This window comes from Tympanuchus pallidicinctus, unplaced genomic scaffold, assembly GCF_026119805.1.
Source record: "Tympanuchus pallidicinctus isolate F22 unplaced genomic scaffold, pur_lepc_1.0 scaffold7, whole genome shotgun sequence".
Taxonomy (NCBI): domain Eukaryota; kingdom Metazoa; phylum Chordata; class Aves; order Galliformes; family Phasianidae; genus Tympanuchus; species Tympanuchus pallidicinctus.
In genome coordinates, this window is record NW_026294791.1 from 9,351,024 (window position 1) to 9,371,839 (window position 20,816).

Consider the following 20,816-nt stretch of genomic DNA (forward strand, 5'->3'; position numbering starts at 1 on the left):
GGAATCTGAAAAATACAACCGAAAATTTGAGCTTGCAAACCTGAACAGCACCCACTGGACATGGCAAGGTGATGCTGGTTGAAGACAATGTTCAACAGTTGCCATCTCTGGCAGGAGCCCTATTGCATCTTGCACAGAAGCTACAGTCGCCTACCTGCTCTGACACACGGCCGCATCACACAGGCACACCCAGATCCTCACGGCCCAACATGTGGAGTCTACAATCCCTGGGTATACACTTAGAGAGCAAGGCCAACCACACGCACGTGTAAATGGCGCTACATCCCGCGTATTGGACGACAGATAAACCTGTGGTGCTAATGGAGCTGAGTTTCCATGGTGCAGCATCTATATGTGATGGAAATACGATACAGAGCCAACAGACATGTTTAGTGTAAACTGCCCCAGTAGTTACGCAAGAATTTTAATGTCGGTGGAAGGTTGGGGATGTCGCCTTTGCTCTGCTCTGCCGTGCAGCAGACATAAAACGTCCCCGTTGAGATCCCACCTGCCTTCCCCATGCAGAATAATGCACGGAACACAGAGCTTCTGCCTTCAGCAGGAATCACCCTGCGAACGCGAATATAAAAGACACACTGGCGGCATATTTCAAAAGCAAAGAGCGATGGATTTACAAGGCAGGTTGATTTTATGATGACTTTTATTGAAAAGGTACGCGGGGTTTAGGCAGATGCCTTTTAGCGGCGGTAAGTTAGCGCGGTGCCTAATGCAAGGAGACAGGCTGGGGAAGCTGCGCCGACAGGGGAGGCAGAGCCACAACGTCTCTATTACCTCCTCGGCATCATAAAGGGGAGAGGAAAAATCGTGCCTGAAAGGGAGAGGGGGAAGCAGGGCAGCAGAGTTTCATCACAAAAAATATAGTAATCATAACAACAACAGAAAAAAGAATTGTTTTCTAGGAAGAAAATTCAGCAGAACAAAGGAGCGTACACATAGCAGCAAACTCACTGCTTCTTAGAGGCAAACTGACCATAACTCAGTGCTTCTTTTGGGGTACCTGCCTTGCTCAAAGCCCTGGAGCCCATCCCTGGAACACTGTCCCTGTGCTAGAAGGGAATGATGGGGGGTGACTGGGGAGCTACAGCCATAGAGCCTCACCTTCCAAGCCACCAGTGTGGGAAACACACACAACCTATTTGGGATGCAGTTTTTTGACCTGAAAGAACAGACTTGGGTTTATGCTTTGAAGAGGGACCTTGGTGACCATGAATATGCTCAGCTTCCCCACCTGAGGCACAAACCCTGGGGGTGATGCATTTGCTACAAGAACAGTATGTGTAAAGAAAAGATCGGGATAAAAACCCCAAAGCTCGAGGTGCACATCCTACAAGCTCTGGGGAAGTCTCCAGATGAAGCCTTGCTCACACCTACTGATGTATAATACCCATATCACTCCTCTGGGGCTCAGACACTTTTTTGCACATAACAACAGGTCAGCATTGCCTGAAAGGCAGGTTTCCTTCCAGAGCACCTCCCCTTGCAACCTGTCACTGTCCATTTATAAGAAACGTGGCAATGCTGCGGGGTGGCAGGGAGCAAAGGCTGCTCGTCCCCTCCTTCAGCACAAGGACAGCCACCTGCTGGGTATCTCAACCGCGCACAACGAGAGGAACGCCAACAAGCCAACGGAGGTACTTACATCTGTCACTTCGGTCTTCAGGACTGGACGAGGTCTCCCGGTCCGAAATGAGGCCCGACACCGCAAAGATCTTCTTCCCCGTCTCGTCAACTTTGAGCGAGCCAGGGGAGCTGGAGGGGAGCTGGGTGCCAAACTCGTACTCCTTCCCGTCGGCATCCGAGAAGCGCAGGTGGGGCGAGTCGGTGTCATGGCAGTTCTTCAGGCGCTTGGCCGGCGTGAAGGCCGACTGGTAGCTCTCCCGGTCCTCACTGGAGGCGAAGGGGCGGAAGGCCCCGACCCCGCTGTGATTCAACATGCTGATCGGGGTACAGTCCAGGTTGGGGGGTGCAAACTGGGGGTGGAGGTGAAGCAAAGAGGGAGGAAAGTCACGGTTGGCGAAGGCGCCTGGCACACCGCCTTGCCGGTGGTACATGGAGGCGAAGGTGTAGGAGCCATTGGTAAAGGGGATGTGCACGTCCTTGTCTGCTGAGACTGGGACCCCGAAAGGCCTCGGCTGTTGGCACGGGATGGAGGCGTCGCGGCTGGCTTCGGCGGTGGAGGCGAGGACCATCAGCGCCGGGGAGGCCAGCGGGTTGGGGAGGTAGGGTGAGTTCTCCATCTTGAAGGCGGCCCGGTGTAAGTCCATCGGAGTGTCTTTCCTCAGCGGGATCGTGTGCGGAACGACCTTCCCTGGAGGGAAAGCAAAGCGAGGGCTGGAAAACCTACTGGAGCGTCATCACCCTCCGGACGCTGCAAGGAAACAGAAGAGAGAAGATTACGTGTTAGGTGTGGGTCCCACCACTCCGCTCGCTCAAGGAAATCAACAGAGAACTTCACACGCTGCTGGGAGCAGCTCTGGCCTTCCAGGTTAAGGGTGCCATCCAGCGCAGGCAGATGAAAGGCAAAGCAGGGAGAGCAGCACGCAGATTTAATCACCCGCTAATAAACAAGCTTCGGTTTGAAATTAGGATGGTAACTCCAAATGATAATTGGAATTTGATACGGGAAAAGTGGCATGTACATCTAATTGCATCCACTCAAGAATGCCCACACGTACACACAGCCCTCATTTGCTTGTGTGTGTGTGTAACTATATGGCAGTACTTATTGTGCACCGTTACCCGTATCACCAGAAGCCGTGTTAATGCCGTACCCACTGCCATACCCAGCAGCTGTATGTCTTCCCCCACTCTGACAGCATACACTGCAGGCCACTCTCGCACCCGTAGGATCCTACAATGCAATACAGGCCATGGGGTGTATGAATGAGTCTGTATGGGTGCATGTGCGTGATCCATCATCACAAACATGCACAGGCACTCTCCCTGTTAGCAAAAGAAGAGACTTCTCCAATAAAATGCCTGGCGTCTCTGACAATGTTTAAAATCATAATGGGTGCTTCTGCCATCTGATCTCCGCAAACGTCTGCCTTTCGGGTCAGGGACGAGAGAGAATGGATCAGTAATTTTAGTTCCTAATGCACTCACTCTTAAGTAGATTTGTAAACTGCCCTGGATGTGCCATTAACATTTAGAGGAAAATGTTAACCAAATTTCTGACTTGCATCTCGTCGAGCCTCCCAGGAAGAGCTGCTCCTCTCTGCGTCCCCCTGAGTTCACTCGGGCTTTTTGCTTTGTTATTTTCTCCCCCAATCAATCTAGTGTCTTTCTTTCAAGTTTCCGCTGCCTGCCATTCAGGCCCCACAGCCCGGCTCAAAACACAAGGACCATAACTCCGAAACAATATCCCGGCCGCCGGAGCTCAAAGGGCCAGAAAAATCATATAATAATAAAAAGCTGTTACAAATTGTGCCTCTTAAATCCAGCGGGTCAAACATCTCAAATAAAACTTACTGAAAGAGTGTCTCCCTAATGGAGTGCCTTTTGTGCTGTGTGAATGAGGGAGCCTGGGTTAACACAGCGCACGGAGCCAGCCGTGCCTTCAGCACAGCACGGCAATGCTGCTCCTTCTCCCTCATCCTGCGCCCAGCGATGGGTATCGATGGCAAAAACAAGTGGGCATCGTCTCTCCTTGGCACCCCTTCGGACTTCAGTGCTGAATGACTGCATTATGGATTTCGCACAAGTGAAGCTGCTCTCTTCCAGATTTTAAATAAGTTTCCCACCCAGGCACTGCCACAGAGAGCATAGGGAGAGTGGTGCACTGGCACCAGCTCAGCGCTGAGCCCTCTGCTCTGCCGCTTCATGCAGTGCTCCTGGAAGCTCGTGGCCAGGAAACCACCTCCGCTGGGAAATTTGGCATAGCTGGAGGCTCACAGGGCCCTGTAGGTGCACACGTGTATGCACAGAGCTGTATCTAAAGGGACGCTTGCAAAGGAACCACCACCCTCAGAAATAAACAGTGGAAGTGAAACCGAGCGATCACGGAAAATATGGATTTCCAGGAAAAAAAAAAAAGAAAAGAAAGTCAGAAAGAGAGAAACAACAACAAAGCGAAGCAGCCACCTCTGCCTCCTTTTCTATTTTTACTTGTGCCACCACCCCGCTACGTTAAACGTATTTCATAAATTAGTAATCTGGCTGCAACACTTGACACTCCTGTAGGATACTGTGAATCACCGCGGCCGCTTATTCGTTTGCAAACTTCATTACGCCAGGAATAAATCAACACGTTACCATATCTCACCGGCCAAATTTCTTTTTCTTTCTTGTTTTTTTTTTTTTCAGCCCCCACTTCCTTTTTCGTTTTCTCTCCCCAGTGCCTCCCTCCAACCCCTACCCCCCCCTTTCCCAGCAAAGTGTGCAGATCAGACCGCGGCGGAGCGGTCATTATGAAAATCTCTCGTTAATACACTCCCGATGTCAAAATGTCATCGGTTTAAATACGGAACCCAAAAGAAGAAAACTAACCGACCTCCTTAATTAAGAAAATCTGGATGGCGGGATGATGGGCCGGCTGCAGCGCGGGGTGGCGGGCAGGCAGCGGGCACAGGGAGGGACTGCTGCTTTTCTGCCTCTATGCTGATTTTTTTTAATTTAGCACCTCGCGCAAATCCAGATTAAAATAACTCCGGCTATTGATCCGAGCAGTGGAATTGACATTAATTTTAGTTCACTTCTCACTTTGCAAAGGGATCAATAGGAAGTAATAACAGCTGACATCCCCGCTGAAAGGAGGAGAAAAGACGGGCTGCAGACAGAAATCGAAAAGCAACCAAATAAATCAGCAGCTACTTTTCCACGGCATCAGACAAACTCCAAACAGATTGCGAAAAGTCTTTGTTGAATTAACTAAACAAGGAGCGGAGGGAGGGGGTGGAGATCAATCTATGGAGCCGCATGAACTGCCCACCAAGTATCAAGGTTATGAAAACACACACATATATATAAATATATAAAATTTTAATGGTTACCTATCTGCATAGTTATGGGTTTTTAAAGCCGCCCTGGTTAAGGTGTACACAAATTACCTGTGTAATTGTGTGTGTTGCTAATAACACTCCACCACCAAGACAAATTGAACGGCTCTGAACCATAAAAATAAAATCTCCCAGCAAGGAACGAGTTGTAATCAGTTCTCTCCGCCTCGGTTTTGGTTCCTCTGTGCGTGGAGATTGTAACACCGCTCTGAATTAGTTAAGTCTGATAAAAGTAGGAGAAGGCTCAGAGCCGGAATTCGCAGGCATCACCCCAGCGAGTGAGGAAATGAGGAGGGAGAGCTGCTTGCAAGCATAACCCCCTCGGTGAGCACAAATGCAGGCACATGCACGCCGCATACACAGCCACCACCTCTGCAAAGCTTACTCTAAAATGCCACTCGGAGTTCCTCTTCCTAAATCACTGCTCTGCTATCGATTAAAATACACACAACGCACCGCCCTGGGTTCCTACAACAGGTTGCATTTTTGTGGTCTCTCAACCATTTCCAAATGTCAGAGATACAAATAATGGGGCGAATTAACATTTTTCTACCTCCAGAAACAAAGTTTTCATAGGGGGAAAAAAATTAATTAACAAGTTACAGGGGGAAAGGGGGTGGGTGGGTGGGAAGAAAGATAAAAACAAAAGGAAACACGGGGAAATTGATGATGCATTTAAATGAGGAGAGACCCAGAAAAAAATCGCAATATCCATTTACATTAAAAAGTTTTTTCCCCATAAATGTCAAGTAGGAATTTAGAAATATGCTCTGAGCAGAAAAGCCAAAGATTATAAAACAAAATAATGCCAGCTGTTTGGGGATTTAAGTGCTCAAATGGATTATATATTTGAACCGAACTGGATTTCCTTATAATAAATAAAACAAATGCGAGCTCGAAAGGCAACAAAGGAGAGCTCTCATCACTGGATTAAGATACAAAAGAAAAACAGTTAATTTTTTCCAACGCGTGAGATATGTCCACTGCTGTGAATATCGGTTGGGGGGGGAGGAGGAGGGGAAGAAAAATAAAATAAAATAAAATTAAATTAAAAAAAAAATAGAAAGAGCGGAGCGGAGGGGCCGGGCGGAGCGGAGCGGGCAGCGCTGGTCCCGGCCCCGGGAGGCACCGGCTGGGAGGGCAGCGCGGCCTCTGCCCCTCCGTGGGGTTTGTTTGGCTGCAAAGTTCTTCGAGGAAAAAAAAAAAAAAAAAAAAAAGGAAAAAAGGAAAAAAAAAAAAAAAAGAAAGAAAGAGGAAAGAAAAGAAAGGAGGAAAGAAAGAAATGAAAGAAAGAAAACCAAAAAGAAAGAAAAAAAAATAAAAAAAATAAGCCCCCGGGCGGAGAGGGGATACCCTGCGGCGGACTGCGGGGAGGAAGCGCCTGGGGTTTTGTAAAAGAATAAAAGGAGGGAAAAGGGGGGGGGAAAAAGCAACCAACCACCTACCTACGGCTGTGCGCGGCGCGGCCCCCCCGTCCCGCAGCCGGAACGGCACCGGCGCCCGCGGGGGGAGCGCGGAGCCCGGAGCGGCCCCACTCCGCCGCCGGCCCCACTCCTCCCGCTCCAGTATTCGCTGCCCCTCGCAGAGGTTTTCAATACAAGGAAATAAAATAAAATCAAAAGGGGCGATGCCCACGTTGCAGCCTAGAGATTGCCCCGCGGGTCCGATGTGGGCGGCGGTAAATTAAACAGGTGTTTGGTGGCACGGCACGGTGTGCCTCGTCACGGTTCGGCACGGCTCGGTACGGCACAGCCCTGCACGGACGGCACTGCCCGACCCGACCCGGTACGGCACGGCTCCGCTCGGCACGGCCCGACCCGGCACGGCTCAGCCCGGCACAGCCCCGCACGGACGGCACTGCCCGACTCGGCGCGGCACGGCACGGCACGGCACGGCCCGACTCGGCACGGCTCGGTCGTGCTGCCCTCGCCCACCCTCCCCCCGCCCCCCGCCCTGCCCTACCCGTTCCGTGCTCCTTTTTCTACCACTTTTTCCCCTCCTCAAAGCCCCGGGTCACACAGATCATCAAACGCGGGGATGACCGCGGAGTTGTTTGAATTTATTGCAACAATCACTTACCATCCACGTTTCCTGTGTGGAAGGATAAGCATTCAACACAACTCCTTAAGTAGACAGTTCCTAATGATTTCATTGTGGTCAAACAGATGGTTTTTATGTATTTAGATCTGAAGGTGAGGAATTATTTTCCGTGCTTCCACCCCTATTTACAGCTTCCCTGCTCTAGAGCCGGCGAAAAGAAATAAAACCCTGCGAGCTCTCGACGATCCGGAAAGTTTTCTAAGCGAAAACACGCACAAATCCCTTCACCTTTGCGGCTCTCCACGCTCCGCGATTGACACGTGGAGTAATTTTAGCGCATTCGTTGGAGAACGGCGACAATTTAAAGCGACTCTACCTTTGTTCGAGCGGAGCGGAGCGGTGCGGGAGGGCTCCTACCTGGAGGCGGTCGGGGAAGGGGAGGAAAAACGCCGGGGATAGAGGAGCCGAGCTGGGGGCGAAACTTCAGCCCCGGCCGAATTTAAGCTGAGAGGCACCGGCGGACAAATCACTCTTCCGATCGGGGATCACACATTTTGAGGACGGCTTAAGAACTAGAAAAGTTTGCCCGGTGATTAAAAAAAAAAATAAAATTAAAATTAATTATTAAAAAAAAAAAAAAAAAAAAAAAAAGGAAAGCTTCGGAGGGAATGAGGTCCTCCGGCTGCTCGGCGCGCAGAGAGCCCGGTGGTGCTGCGGGCACTTGTATTGCAAAAGAAAAACGCTCGCGTGTTTTAAACAGAAAGGGGGGGTGGGGGGGGGGGGTGGGGGGAGAAAAAAAGGAAAAAAAAATCAGAAAAAAAAAAAGTGAAGGGTCTGCGAGTGGCACAGGCAGCAGATCTGCTTATTTCCTTTGAAAAAGTTTTTGTTTTGCAGCGGCTGGGAAATGAAATCGTTGCTGCCGGAGCAACGGCGGAGAGAGAGAGATCGCAGCGGAGGGCAGCGAGGAAACAACTCGCCGCGCTGCCCCTCGAAATGAAAAATAATAATAATAATAGAAGAGTTAAAAAGGGAAAGATCTCGGAGCGAGGGCTCCGCGCACCAGGTCGGGTCGGGTCCCCCCGCCCAGCGCCGTCCCCAGGCCCCCGGCACCTGATCCCCCTGCTGGCTGCCGGTCCCCCCCGAAAGGCACCGGGGGGAGGGGAGCGGATCCGGGCGGCCGGGGGCTCTCCGAAGCGGTGGGGGGGGGAGCCTTTATCCGCCTTTCCCCTCGGTATTACCATGCCGCTCCCCACCCGCCCACCCGGCCCTCCGAGCAGCCCTGCTCGCCGGGGCCGGGGAAGGAGAAAGGGGAAAGGGAGAAGGAGCGGGGAGTCGGGGAGGGAGGGGGGAAAGTTGCCCTGCGAAGTTTGCCCGGTGCCGGTACTCACGGTGCGGGGAGCGGGGCAGTCCCGGGCGTGCTGGCCCCGCTGCTGCATGGAGCGGAGCGGGAGGCGCCGGGGGTGCGAGGGAAGGAGCAGTGCTGCCTCTCAGTGCCGGCTCTCATCAGTGAATGAGCCTCCACTCTCCGAGGGACTCCCGGCTGCACACACACACACACACACACACGCGCGCACACACGCACACACACACTCGCACACCGAGCCGGGCTCAGCACTGCATACATTAGGGCGCTCGGGCACTATGGGAAATGCAGTCCAGCATCGGAAGCCCACCCGCCTGCCGCCTGCAGCCCCCGAAGTTGCTCAAATATAGGGCAGGGGGATTGCTGCCCTCCCGGCGTGCCGTGCCCCCCCCGGCCCCTCCGCGCTGCTCTACCCAGCTCCCGGCACCCGCTGTGTTTTGCATCCCGAATATCAGCATCCCCCGCAGCGGGAAGCCCTGACCCCCCCGCCCCAGCCTCGAGCGGGAGGCGAGGGAGCCCCCCCGGGTTCGGGTACAGAACTTCTTCCCGCACCCCCCGCCGTGCATCCCGGCACCCGGGGGAGCAGCACCTCCAAATCCACCTCGAGCATCCCTGAGATCGGGAACTTGTCAGCGTTGCCCCTATGGCTGCATGCATAGAGCTGGCTTAATGCTCCCTGGCGTTGTCCTGTGCAAAACTGCCTGCTGCATGGAATGGAAGAGTGAGTTTCAAATGGGGGATCAGATGAAAGACCTTATTGCCTTATTGTTTTGCGTGAAGCACACAGGGGACTGGGAAGATGGACTTATTTATTCCACCCAGGAGGGAACCTTTTTGTTTTTACTCACCAACTGCTAAATAATTTTGGGTTGTTCTTAAAAATAGAATAATCCAGCCAGCGCCAGCTCTTACCTAATTCTGCACTGCCACTTCCAAAATATGACCATACTACGTAGCACAGGCTACAAATAGAAGTCTTCTCCATTAACATCATCAACTGGTTGGGCTGTCCTCAGTGCGTGAGGCAGAGGAAGGGACAATGTGCTTCAGTCACCCGATGGCTGTGGTGTGAGCAGCAACCCACTGCTGAGGTATGTAGGTTGCTTCTGCCCAATGCTGCCCTGCGGTGTGAATGCTCCTCCCGGTGAGAGGTGTCCATGCCTGGGACATGGGAAGGCCCATACAGGGTTGCTCCTGCAGTGCACTGAAGCTGCTCCATTCGTACCTCACTTTCTGTTCCATTTTCTCCTCTTCCCTTTATTTCTCACTGAAATTGTCTCTATCTTCGTAGAATCACAGAATCACAGAGGTTGGAAAAGCCATCTGAGATCACCCAGTCCAATCTCACCCCACCCCACCATGCCCACTGACCACATTCCTCAGTGCCACATCCCCACGGTTCTGGAACACCTCCAGGGATGGTGACCCCACCACCTCCCTGGGAAGATGTGCCAGTGCATCACTGCTCTTTTGGAGAATTATATATCCCTAATATCCAGCCTGAACTTCCCCTGGCACAACTTAAGGCCATCACCTTAGTGGTCATGTCCCAGGGAATGGGCACCACACACATTCCTAAGGCACTGATCCTGCAGCATGCCCCACCCTGACACAACCAAACAGCTGAGGAGTGGGGTGTATATTCCATAGGTTGATATGGATTGGTCATGTTTAAATAACATCAGAGTTGCGACACATGTCAGGAAAACGCATTAAAGCAATCCCTGTTTCCCAAGGATTTGGAGAAAATGCTCAGCTTGTGAGCACTGCAGTCCGACTTGAGCTTCAGCTTCATAGTAGCAATTACAGAATCTTGGTCAAGAAAGTGCTTTTATTATAAGGCTGTATTTTTGGTACTTAGAACATTGTGAAAAACGATCCCTCCAATTTCAACTTCTTACTTTTGTTCTTAGCCAAAAAGCAATTTGATTTTTTTTTTTTTTAAATTTTCACTTCCTCAGTATGGAAAAAAGGATCTGAATCCAGAGCTGAGCTCCAGTTAATGCGAGCTGAGAATCAAGCTCTGTGTTCTGAGGCCTGAAAAATAATAACACAGCTTTATGTAACTTTATGTTACCGCACTATTACCCGAGAACTTAATACAGTTTGGATTTAAGGAATAAGCCTGGCATCTAGCTGCCTTCTGTGAGAAACGTCTTCAGAGGAAAGTGAGAAGATACACTCAAGTTATTTATATTTGTAATTACCATTAATCCGTATTACTAATGAGGGCTTTGATCCTGAAAATGGATCCATAAACACGGCCTTGCGCACCGCCATGGAGCTGCGCTGTGCACAGAGGCCCACAGGAAAAATTTCCAATGACATACATTCAGTGCTGATCATTTGGACCCCGAAATAACTTTGAGCATCTCATTTAACATCGCGCTCATTGTTTGCCTTGAAGAGTAATAAGGGGTGCCTCCGTTTCATATTTTTCCTGCACTTAATATTAAAACAAAATTTGAGGTCGTTACGCTCCGTCGCAGCGCAGTAACTACTCTTTGCAGGAGCTGCTCTAAATACTGACGGCGGAATTAAATTAATATATACAAATCTGAAGCTATGGAGTTGATTAGATGCACTTAACTTTATGCATGCAGATTTCAATAGGATTACCAATAATACATAAAGTCAAGCCTATGTGCAAATCACGCCGGGAGCGGTGCCTGCTGGCTCCTTATGGCCATCAGTGTACAAATCGTAAAGCACGACTCCTCATTTGTCATCATGTCCTCCAGCTTCCATTTCATAACCAAAATTGGTATATATGATACATTCTAGCAGCAACCAGCGAACGTGTGGGGTATGGATGTGCCAGCACGGGATCCTGCTCCCTGTCTGCAACCACCCTGCTGCAGAGGAGCCCGATGCAAGGAGAAAGTACTGGAATTTGGTAGCCATCCTGCAGCCTCTGGAACCATCCCCAGACTCAGGCTTTCACTGCCTTTCATCCACAATATGGGTGGAGGAAGGGAAATGGGCTCATGAATGGATTATTCCGAATCAAGTATTCTGTCTCAGCTGTGCTTTGAGGCACCCATGGCTTGCAGTGCCTGTGTAAGCTCCATGCAAGCTCCATGCCCTCTGCTGGCTACAGCCAGGCTGTCAGCAGTGTGCCACCTGCCCTGCCCTCATGCTGGGGCCAGGATGCTCATCCCACCTCTGCCCAGCTGGATTTGATCATTTGTTTCCTCAAAGCCACGGTCTTAGTTGTGGCTGTACCTGCTAAGATGAGCTTGAAGGAAGGTTCTGCGTGGAGTAATGGCTCATTCCTGTCCTACTAGTGAGGGTGTCCAAGGTGAGGATGGAGCTTTGGGTTTGGGAGCATCTTAAGAGAATCACAGAATCATCTGAGTTGTAAGGGATCCATAAGGGTCATGTAGTCCCACTCCCCTGCAATGAATGGTAACACCCACAGCTCCATCAGACTCTCAGAGCCCTGCCCAGCCTAATCTTGAGTGTGTCCAGAGGTGGGGCATCCACCACTGCTCTGGGCAACCTGTGCCTCACCATCTTATTGTAAAGAACTTCCTTATATTCAATCCAAATACTCTCTCTTTGAGTTTGAAACCACTTCCCCTTGTCCCATTACAACAGACCCTGCTAAAGAGTCTGTCCCCTTCTTTCTTATAGCCCCTTCTTAAGATGTAGACGGCCACAAGCGAGGCCCTCTTGGGATGCTTTTTTTGCTGGGGAACATATTCTCCCCAGACCTGTTGCAGCCAAGCCTGTGTGATACGCACCCTTCACATCCTTCCCTATTGATTATTCTTATTGTTTGCTCCCATCACCCTGGACACTTGCTTTCTATACAAGCAAGTGTACACTCACTCCTTTTTCAGGGCTTTTCTGAGTCCCTCTCTGAGTGATATCCTGTTGCTATGAGTTCCACAGGCTAATGGTGTGGAAAAATATTTCCCTGTGACAGGAGCTACACCTGTCCAAGCCCCCTTCTGTGCTCCATCCATCACTCTGACAGCATAGGTGAGTTGCCCGGGATCATGTCAAAGCGTGAAATAGCTATAAAGGCAAAGCATATGTGTTTGTCATCTTTGTCATTAATGGGATCAAGCACAACTAAGGCAAAGGCATTGAACTGTGCCTTGCAAGCCATGAGAAGGTGGAGCTGTGTCCAGAGCAGCTCAGAGCAGTGGCTTTGGTTTATGGAAAGTACACGGGCAGAGCAACATGTTCATAGAATCATAGAATCGTAGAATCATAGAATCATAGAATCATAGAATCATAGAATCATAGAATCATAGAATCACCAGGGTTGGAAAAAAACATTAAGATAATCAAGTGCAACTGCCTACCCATCAATGTGCTTTGCTCATATGCACATGTCTGTGGTTGCTGTGACTGCACAAGGACTGCGTGAGGTTTGTTCTGGGGAGACGGACCAGCTCTGTTCGATGGGGAGCTGGATGACCCCCACCATTGCTCTTGGCCTGGAGACCACAGCAGAGCAGGACAGACTAGGGAGCTGTTCAGGCAGCTCACTCATGTGATTAGTTTGAGCCTAACATGAGCTAAAATCAATGGGAAACTTGTGTGAGTTAGGGCTGCACTCATCAGTCAGAGTTTGCAGCAGCCAAGTGCAGCATGATTGTTATTAATATCTGCTACAGGTACGTACGCTGAAACGGTGCTTTACAGCAAAAAGAAAGACAAGTTGCTCTTGCCCAAGAACATGCTGTCCGAGAAGCTAATCCTGAGCTGCACATCTGTAGTAATAGAAACAGGATGTTCTTGGAAGTAAACATGCCTTACGTGCATTCCTCACAATGCTGTGTAACACAGGGCTGCAGTGCAGTTCGGGATGCTGAGGGTTATCATGACAGTCTTGCCCAAGAGCTTCACTAGATATCAGCCACATGCCATAGGTGATGTGGGACATACCTGTGCCTTCTTTCAATGGAAAACACTTCATTCTGGCACAGCATCAGCCCTGACAGTGCCAGCAGTGGTGTACGCTGGGACCATTGCCATGCTGTGGTACGATTGAAACCCACAAACCTTAGCTGCTCTGGTGGGCAGCCGAACATGGCAGCCCTGTGCACAGCTACCAATGATGCAGAGTTTGTCATATCCCCAAAAACCCCTCCTCCTTGGGATCCTCTGTTCCTCTGCGGGGTGATGCACTCCAGCTCCATCTCCCCTGGCTGAAGAGGCCATGGCCACAACCTCTTTGTACAGATCCAAGCACTGGCTGATTTCCTCCCATGGTAGGCTTCCTCAGCAGCTTTCCAGGACTCAGTGCCTGGTTCTCTCCTGTTTCCCTCCTGGGAAATTACCCATCTTCCTCCCAGAAATGCATGTCTTCTTTCTGCCAGTCTTTTTCACGAGTCACTTCTCACCAGCAGTTCCAATCCCCTTTTCTTGCCCCTCTCTTGTCCTTTAATCCAGCTCACATTACTCTAGCAGTAAATTATTTAAAGCAGGCAAATGCGTGCAACAAGCGAGCTTTCTGTCAGACATGAATCTGTTCAGGAACTGATACACTCAAAATTTCTTTCTCTTGGCCCAGCTGTAGCTTTAGCTTGTATTTTTTTTTCCCTTATCCAGCCCTAGTGCCCCACATATCACATCCCTTGCTGAGGTCCATAGGAACCCTGCAGATGTCCGCTTCTTTTAGTCCTCTGTTCTTACACTGGTTTTCATCAGACTCCTTTCCATGCATCCTTACAGTACTCTACTCCATCAAGCCTCCTGTGCACATCATAGGTGCTCTTCCTCCCTTAAGCTTGTTCCAGGGAGAAATAATCTCAAGTTTCGATCAAGGGGTGTCACGCAGACCTGAGATGCTCTTGTGGGAAATTTTGAGCTTTGGTAGGATTTGAGTCCTCTCATTTATGTTCTCAAAGCTGAGCCAGGTTTGAATTGCCCTGAAGACATCCCCAGTCTCTCTTCCATCAATGCATGGTAGTGGACATTGGTTGTAGTGTCATCTCTTCAGACACAAATGCATGCCTAAGGAGACATAGAGAAGCTGTCTTCCATAAGGAGCAGGTCTGAAGGTGGATCTCTGTTGGTCTTTCTCTTACACATTCAATTGGTGTGACCATCCCCTCCCCCATAATCCTGCAGGGATATATTTCAGTTGGCTAATTATAAATTCCCTCTGTCGTGCATCAGCTGGATGCAGCATGCCTGGTGGCATGAACCTCGCCTCCTTCATTGGTGCTGTGCACCTCTCTTGCTGCAGGCAAAAGTAATTTCCCCAGCCTGGAAATGTGATTTAATTTGACCTTGTTCACACAGGTTCTGCATCTTTTACATTCCCACCCCCAATGATAAAACAGGATCAGAGGAAATTGCTGTGATTCACGGCGATGCCTGCCCTCAGCCTCCAGTTCTGCTTGATTCTCCCTCTCTCCCATCCCCTGCTCTGCCTGCTTTCCTTACGGAGTACTTCTGAATGCAGGTGGAAACTGTGAGAGGGATGTGAAGATATGCCACCACATGCTTGTATCACATACTTGCTGCCAATGATCCCATTTAGAGGAGCATCTGCAGAGCTCCACGCGCTCTCCTCTGCAAGCTCAGAAGATCTTCTTGGTGGGATGCCCTCCCCTTGGTACGGGTTTGATCCTCAGCCATGAGACCTCAGTGAGCTTCTCTAGTGTCTATGGCCTTTTTAGCAGTGCCAGCTTACAAGTTTGGGGTAGCTGAGCTGTCAGAATGGCATTTATAACACAGTTCCTACTTGGGAGCATCTAAACGCACACGGGATGCTTGGCGAGGCACGCGCTCAGCTGTCTCCTCCAGTAAATTCGGGCATGGGAACAGCAAGCCATTTTACACCAGCTCACAAAAGCCAGGAGCCATGACAAGAAACACTGGCTATCTGCAGTAATAAGCTGCAGAGAGGCATGGAAGCATGCTTACAATATTTTCCCGGTAATGGGGATGGCATCAATTGTCAGCGAAGCAGACAATCTGGCTGCACGTGTCATTCAGACTTTTTAATGCTCTGCTTCTTGTCTGTCGGCTTTCCCTTTTGTGCTGAACTGTTGCTAGAGACCTGGAAAATCTGCTGGGTCCTGTGCCAGATAGTGTGGAAGCTTTCCCCCCAAACACAGGCAGCTTTTATCTCGTTTTAGCTGTTTGGGACTGCTACCCATTATAGAGAGTTTCTGAATGGGCTAAGAAATATCCCCTAAAAGGATGTCAGAGCTAGATTAGACATTGCAACTGCTATAGAAGATCGTGCTTGATCTTTCTGCCCTTCAGCAATTTGCACCAAATGGACTAGATGATCTTAGTTTGGACTCAGTGATCCTAGTTGTCTTTTCAACCTTCATGATTCTAAATGGAAAATGGTCTGAACTGGGCATGCCCAAACCGAGGGCTGTGGAGATGTGACATTGAGGAACGTGGTCAGTGGGCGTGGGGGGGTGGGGTTGGACTGGATGATCCTAGAGGTCTTTTCTAACCTTTACAGTTCGATGAGGACAACACACATCCACCTATTTTGACCCATTGACATCCAAGCACTGCCTGCTGCAGAACGATGTTTTTGTGACACCCACCGTTTCCATTTATCACCCACCACCATCCCAGGCAGACTGTGTAGGACTCAGCAAGCCACTTGCTCTCTCTGGCTCCATCTAAACTCACCCTTCTTATTGCACATCTTGGCTCATTTCCACTCTCTCAGCGAGGAGTTTGCCTCCACCCCTTGCCTTCAAGAGGGAATGAGCATACTGATGCTCCCCTCCACCCTCTCGTTGTCTCTTGTCTATTTAAACTGTAATGTTTTAGGAGCAGGGACATTAACCCACGTCTGGATTAGCATCTCTCTAATGTAAATAATATTAGTTACATTATAGATGTTTCCGTAATTAGAATTCTTCTTTCTATAGGCATTTAAACACCTTGTCTCCTCATTTGACAGTTATGCTATTTGATTTGTGTTCTCCTGGTGTGGAGAGTGGTACAGAAACCCTTTTATCTCTCCTGATGAACGGGTTTGGGCTTTGATTGGATTTGGCTTTTTTAGCAGTCCTTGCGGGGAAGAACCCGTGGATAGGAGGGTATGATCTGCATAGGGTGGAATTTGAACGAGGTTAAATAACGTGGTTTAAGCACTGTTTTATCAAGGAGTTTTTATTCAAACTGCCCAGAGAGCTGTGGGTGCCCCATCCCTGGAGATGTCCAAGGCTGGGTGGGATGGGAGCTGGTCAGCCTGAGCTGGTGATCCACAGCAGGGTTTGGGGTGGATGGGCTTTAAGGTCCCTTCCAACCCAACCCACTCTATTATTACATGAAAAAGTATGTGGTAAAGGTGAGCCAGTCCAAAAACAAGAGACAAAAAGAGCTGGCCTGGGTGGCGAGACATTTTGGGAAGAAAACTTGTCTTGTCTATCCCCACTCACCTGCCTTTGAGCAGGATGCATCGTGTTTACAGACATGAGTAGGGGAGAGCACTGGTGAAAGAATTTACCAGGGTTGGCTTTATCAGAGAGGCTTGTCTCAGCAGATGGCTGTGTGTTTTAAATTTAAACCGAGGCATAAATAGTGGAAAAGAGAAGAGGGTAATAAGAAAAATATTAAACTGCCCGGTGCAAATCCTTGGGGAACTTCTATTGCAATAACTGACCTCCCATATAGCACCATTTATTTCATACGCTGGCAGCTTTATAGGTGCTTGTACAGCTACAGACGAACACCAATTTGCCAGTGCAGTTTGTTTTGATAACTGTTGTTTTCAATAAATCTATATTAAAATCAAAGTGAAAATTAAATAGACCAAAGTCAGTAGCACTGGAGATAAGGGAGAGCATTATACACCAGAGCTTGCTCTTACCTCCACTGTGTGTGATGCATTTTGGCAGTCCCAGCCACACTTTTTGATGCCTCTCTGCATATTCCCACCTCTGTGCACCGTCCTTCCTACCCTGGCCCTGAGGGTGCCTCCGGTGACAGCAGAGGAAGAGAGGGAGGAAAGAAGAGAGAATAGAAAGCCCAGCACCAGGGCTGGGAAGGAAGGAAAGAAGAAAGCAAGGAAGGACGGAGCGAGTGCGGGGAAATGAGGGGAGGAAGAGAGAGGCTGGAAAAGGAAAGAGGGACGCCAAGCGCTGGAGGGGAAAGACAAAGAGGCAGAAAATAGAATAAACATTGGGAAGGCAATGGGGAAATCAAAGCAGTGCAGACTGAAGAGAGTAAGGCTTGTGGGACCATGCTCTGCAGAGCTCAGGTGGGCTTTGGGAGTGTGGGAGGGACAGGGGATGCCTTGAATCTTGGCAATTGCCAGGAATCTAGGCAATACCCTACAGACCTGGAGAGCACAGCTGGAAGGGCAGCAGCTAGGGCTGGCCAGGTTATTAGTTAATTGCTCTGGGGCTGTTTGGAGGAGGCTGGATCCAGGAGGTGCTGCCTTGCACTGAACATCACGCTCGAGTCCAAACAAATAATGAACAGAAGAGATTTCATGGTAGAGCAGGTCCATGTTTTTCCAGCAGACCAGTTTTCTATCAGAAAATGTTGATTGGAGCAACTGGAAACATTTCCTAGCACGTGTTGATATTATCCAAGCTTTTACTGAGAAAACATCCATAGTGTTCGTTTGTGTTCTTTTTTATTCATCTCCTCCTGACAGCATTGTTTCACCCTCTGCACCCCTTTTGGTCCAAGTGCTTGGCCAAAAACATGAGGTCTCCAGAACTGAGGGCTGCCAGGAGCTCTTCTGGTCCAATATTTCCTTCTTTCTCCACTTCCCCGATCACAGCAAGGATTCAAGTGACAAGGTGGCAGCAGGGCTGGGTGACAGCCCTTTCAGGCACGGGTGTTCAATTTCATGGAGAAACTCAGCCCTTCTCAAAGGGATCTTAAAAAGGGCGGAGGTTCCGCCTGCCTCTGTAATATGCAATAAAATGAGATGTAGCAGTGCGGTGTAATGCATGGCTGGGACTTCCAGATTTATGTAATAAGAAATGCTGGAGTGGTAGAGTGAAAAGAAATGCACTATTTTTATTTTGGAATATGTCGTCAAATGAAAAAACAAAAAGAACCCCAAACCTTGAGAGCTGCAGTTTCTGCCCCAGCTCAGGTCAGAAACCATATTTTTTGCAACTGCAGGATTTCCCAAGGGACAGGAATTCCTTTATTATTATTTTTGGCCAGCTGTCTTCCATATGACGGCCCGTGAAAAGCATTTTATCTCACGTTAAAGCCCTCCACATAAAAACGTCTCTACCTTCCAGCAGGTGTGCTCGTCCTGTGGGGAGATTTGCTTTATCAGCAATTTGTTCCTCCAGGAGAAACGCTTAATTTTCGATGTTTTTTCCATTTACACTTTGAGTTCAAGACACTTGAGCAGCCCGTCAGTATTGGGTGGCCTGTGCAGGCGTCCTTTATGCACTGCAACCCTATTAGCTAAAATACTGGCAAAAAGATTTTGCTGAAATGTTTTTTTTTTTTTTTCTTTTTTTTTTTTTTAACGTCCCATTAAAAATGTTTAAAATGCTTAAAAACGTCCCGTTTCGTTGGTGCTGATGCCCTCACTTTGAAATACAGCTTTCCCATGACGGCATAGCAGTAAAACACATTCAGCTTTTTATTTTTTTTTATTTTTATTTTTTACTAGTTAGCGATGGAGTTTTGCTATAGCCATTAAAATATAAAGAATAAACTGCACCCAACTGTACAATATTTTTTTTACCGGCGTTTATGGTGACAATATAAACTGTGAGGGTTAAGCCTGCATTTTTTTGTGGATGGCACTGGAATATCGAGATTAAGTATACAGCGTGAGCACAAGGCTTTTATGATACACAATAATGATGTAAAAAGGTTTTATTTCTTTAGTAAATTGACATCACTGCTTGTCCCTCTTTGTACTTCTTGGGTCCAAATATTTAGTGCATCACTGCCTGGAGAAACTTCTCCTGATGCTCTGGCTCAGCCAAGTGTTCCTTTAGTCAGATGCCTGGTGGCCTGCAGCGGTCGCACCAGACACTGACCCATACGCAGCCCACACTCACATCGTCAGCACCTCAACAAGGCCACGTGCTAACGAAGTGGGTCTGTGCACTGACTGCTTGCAGCATGCATGGAAGCAGCTCACGCCAGGCTACGTGTAGGAAAAGTGAAGCACATGGAGCTGGAACTTGGAAATGGCAAGGATCTGGGAAGTGGATCAGAGAATCATAGAACCACAGAATCATGAAGACTGGAAAAGACCTCTAAAAACACCAAGCCCAAATGCCACCATGCCGACTGATCATGTCCCTCTGTGCCACATCTCCACCTTCCTTGGACGCCTTCAGGAACGGTGACCCCACCACCTCGCTGGCAGCCTGTGCCAGCGCATCACCGGATGGGATTATTCAGCATGCCTCCTCTACAAAGAACCCTGTGTTTATCTGTTTTACAAATCATTGTCACATCCCAACGCCCTTTAACTCCTGTAATCCATCAAGACCACAGACTGCACAGCTCCGTGTTTGCTCTTCACATTTTAGTGTATCCTCTGATGCTTGTGAATAACAGGGTTGTTTTGAAGAAAGGACCGGTTTGTCTGGGCAACTCCACACAGCATCGTGCCTGCTCAGCCAACCTGGGGTCTTGTGGAAACCTCTGCAATCATCTAATCCAACCCAACAAAACACAGGCTGGAGAACCCAGTGCTGGTCTGAGATACCCAGGGCTGCTTCATGCTCTGCTAATGCAGTTCAGTCAGCGCCCATTTTCTGACTCCCTGATATGTTCATAGAATCAAAACTCGGAAAAGACCTCTAAGGTCATCCAGTCCAAGGACCAACCCATCACTACCATGCCCATAACCCGTGTCCCTCAGAGCCATGCTTTTCAATGCACTTTATTTCTCAGCCTGCCAAAGGCTCTGTTTTAACTGTTTTAACTGGAAAGGGATTTCCACCCCACGGCCCTGATTCCGGCTGAATTAATGGTTTTTGAACTGAATCAGCACATTTGAAGTTAAAACAGATCCCCACTGAGTCTGTACATTTTTATTACTGTGCGAGGAGTGCTTAGGAAAATAAAAGAAACAAGAAAGCCCTGAGAGTGGACCACCCTGTTGAGGGGGGAAAAACAGAAATCAAGCTTGTTTATATGAAATATATTTATAGGATCATGTGACAAATATGGTATGAGGCCTTGGAGCCCAGCTCAGGAATACCACATTCCAGTCTGGGCACTTGTGATCAAGAAAATTTAATTGAAACTGGAACAGGTGCAGAGGGGGTCTGCTGAAGTGGTGTGGGACATGGGAAGGCAAGGAGAGATGAGAACAACAGGTTTTGTTACCACACGAAACAAAAAGGACAAGGACAACCAGAATCTGAGAGCTACCTAGAAATATACCAAATGAAGCAAAGCCAGGTTAAAGCCAGGCCCATCCTGCCAGAGCAAATGAGTGCAAACTAGCT

The 20,816-nt window shown here is 49.0% G+C and overlaps 1 protein-coding gene across 6 annotated transcripts in view; it reads right to left on the reverse strand.

The window, feature by feature from the left end:
• Positions 1–8,463, reverse strand: part of RNF220 (ring finger protein 220) — a 164,087-nt gene extending 155,624 nt beyond the window's left edge. For 2 of the 6 annotated variants that reach the window (XM_052666128.1, XM_052666123.1), the window contains exon 1: positions 1,661–2,387. In XM_052666128.1, the coding sequence (XP_052522088.1) occupies positions 1,661–2,285 (625 nt within the window). In that variant the 5' untranslated portion in view covers positions 2,286–2,387. Of the gene's footprint in view, positions 1–1,660; positions 2,390–8,446 lie in introns of those variants that run through there. The other 4 variants (XM_052666124.1, XM_052666127.1, XM_052666122.1 and 1 more) reach the window with 3 other exon arrangements.
• Between the last annotated feature and the right edge of the window lie 12,353 nt (positions 8,464–20,816).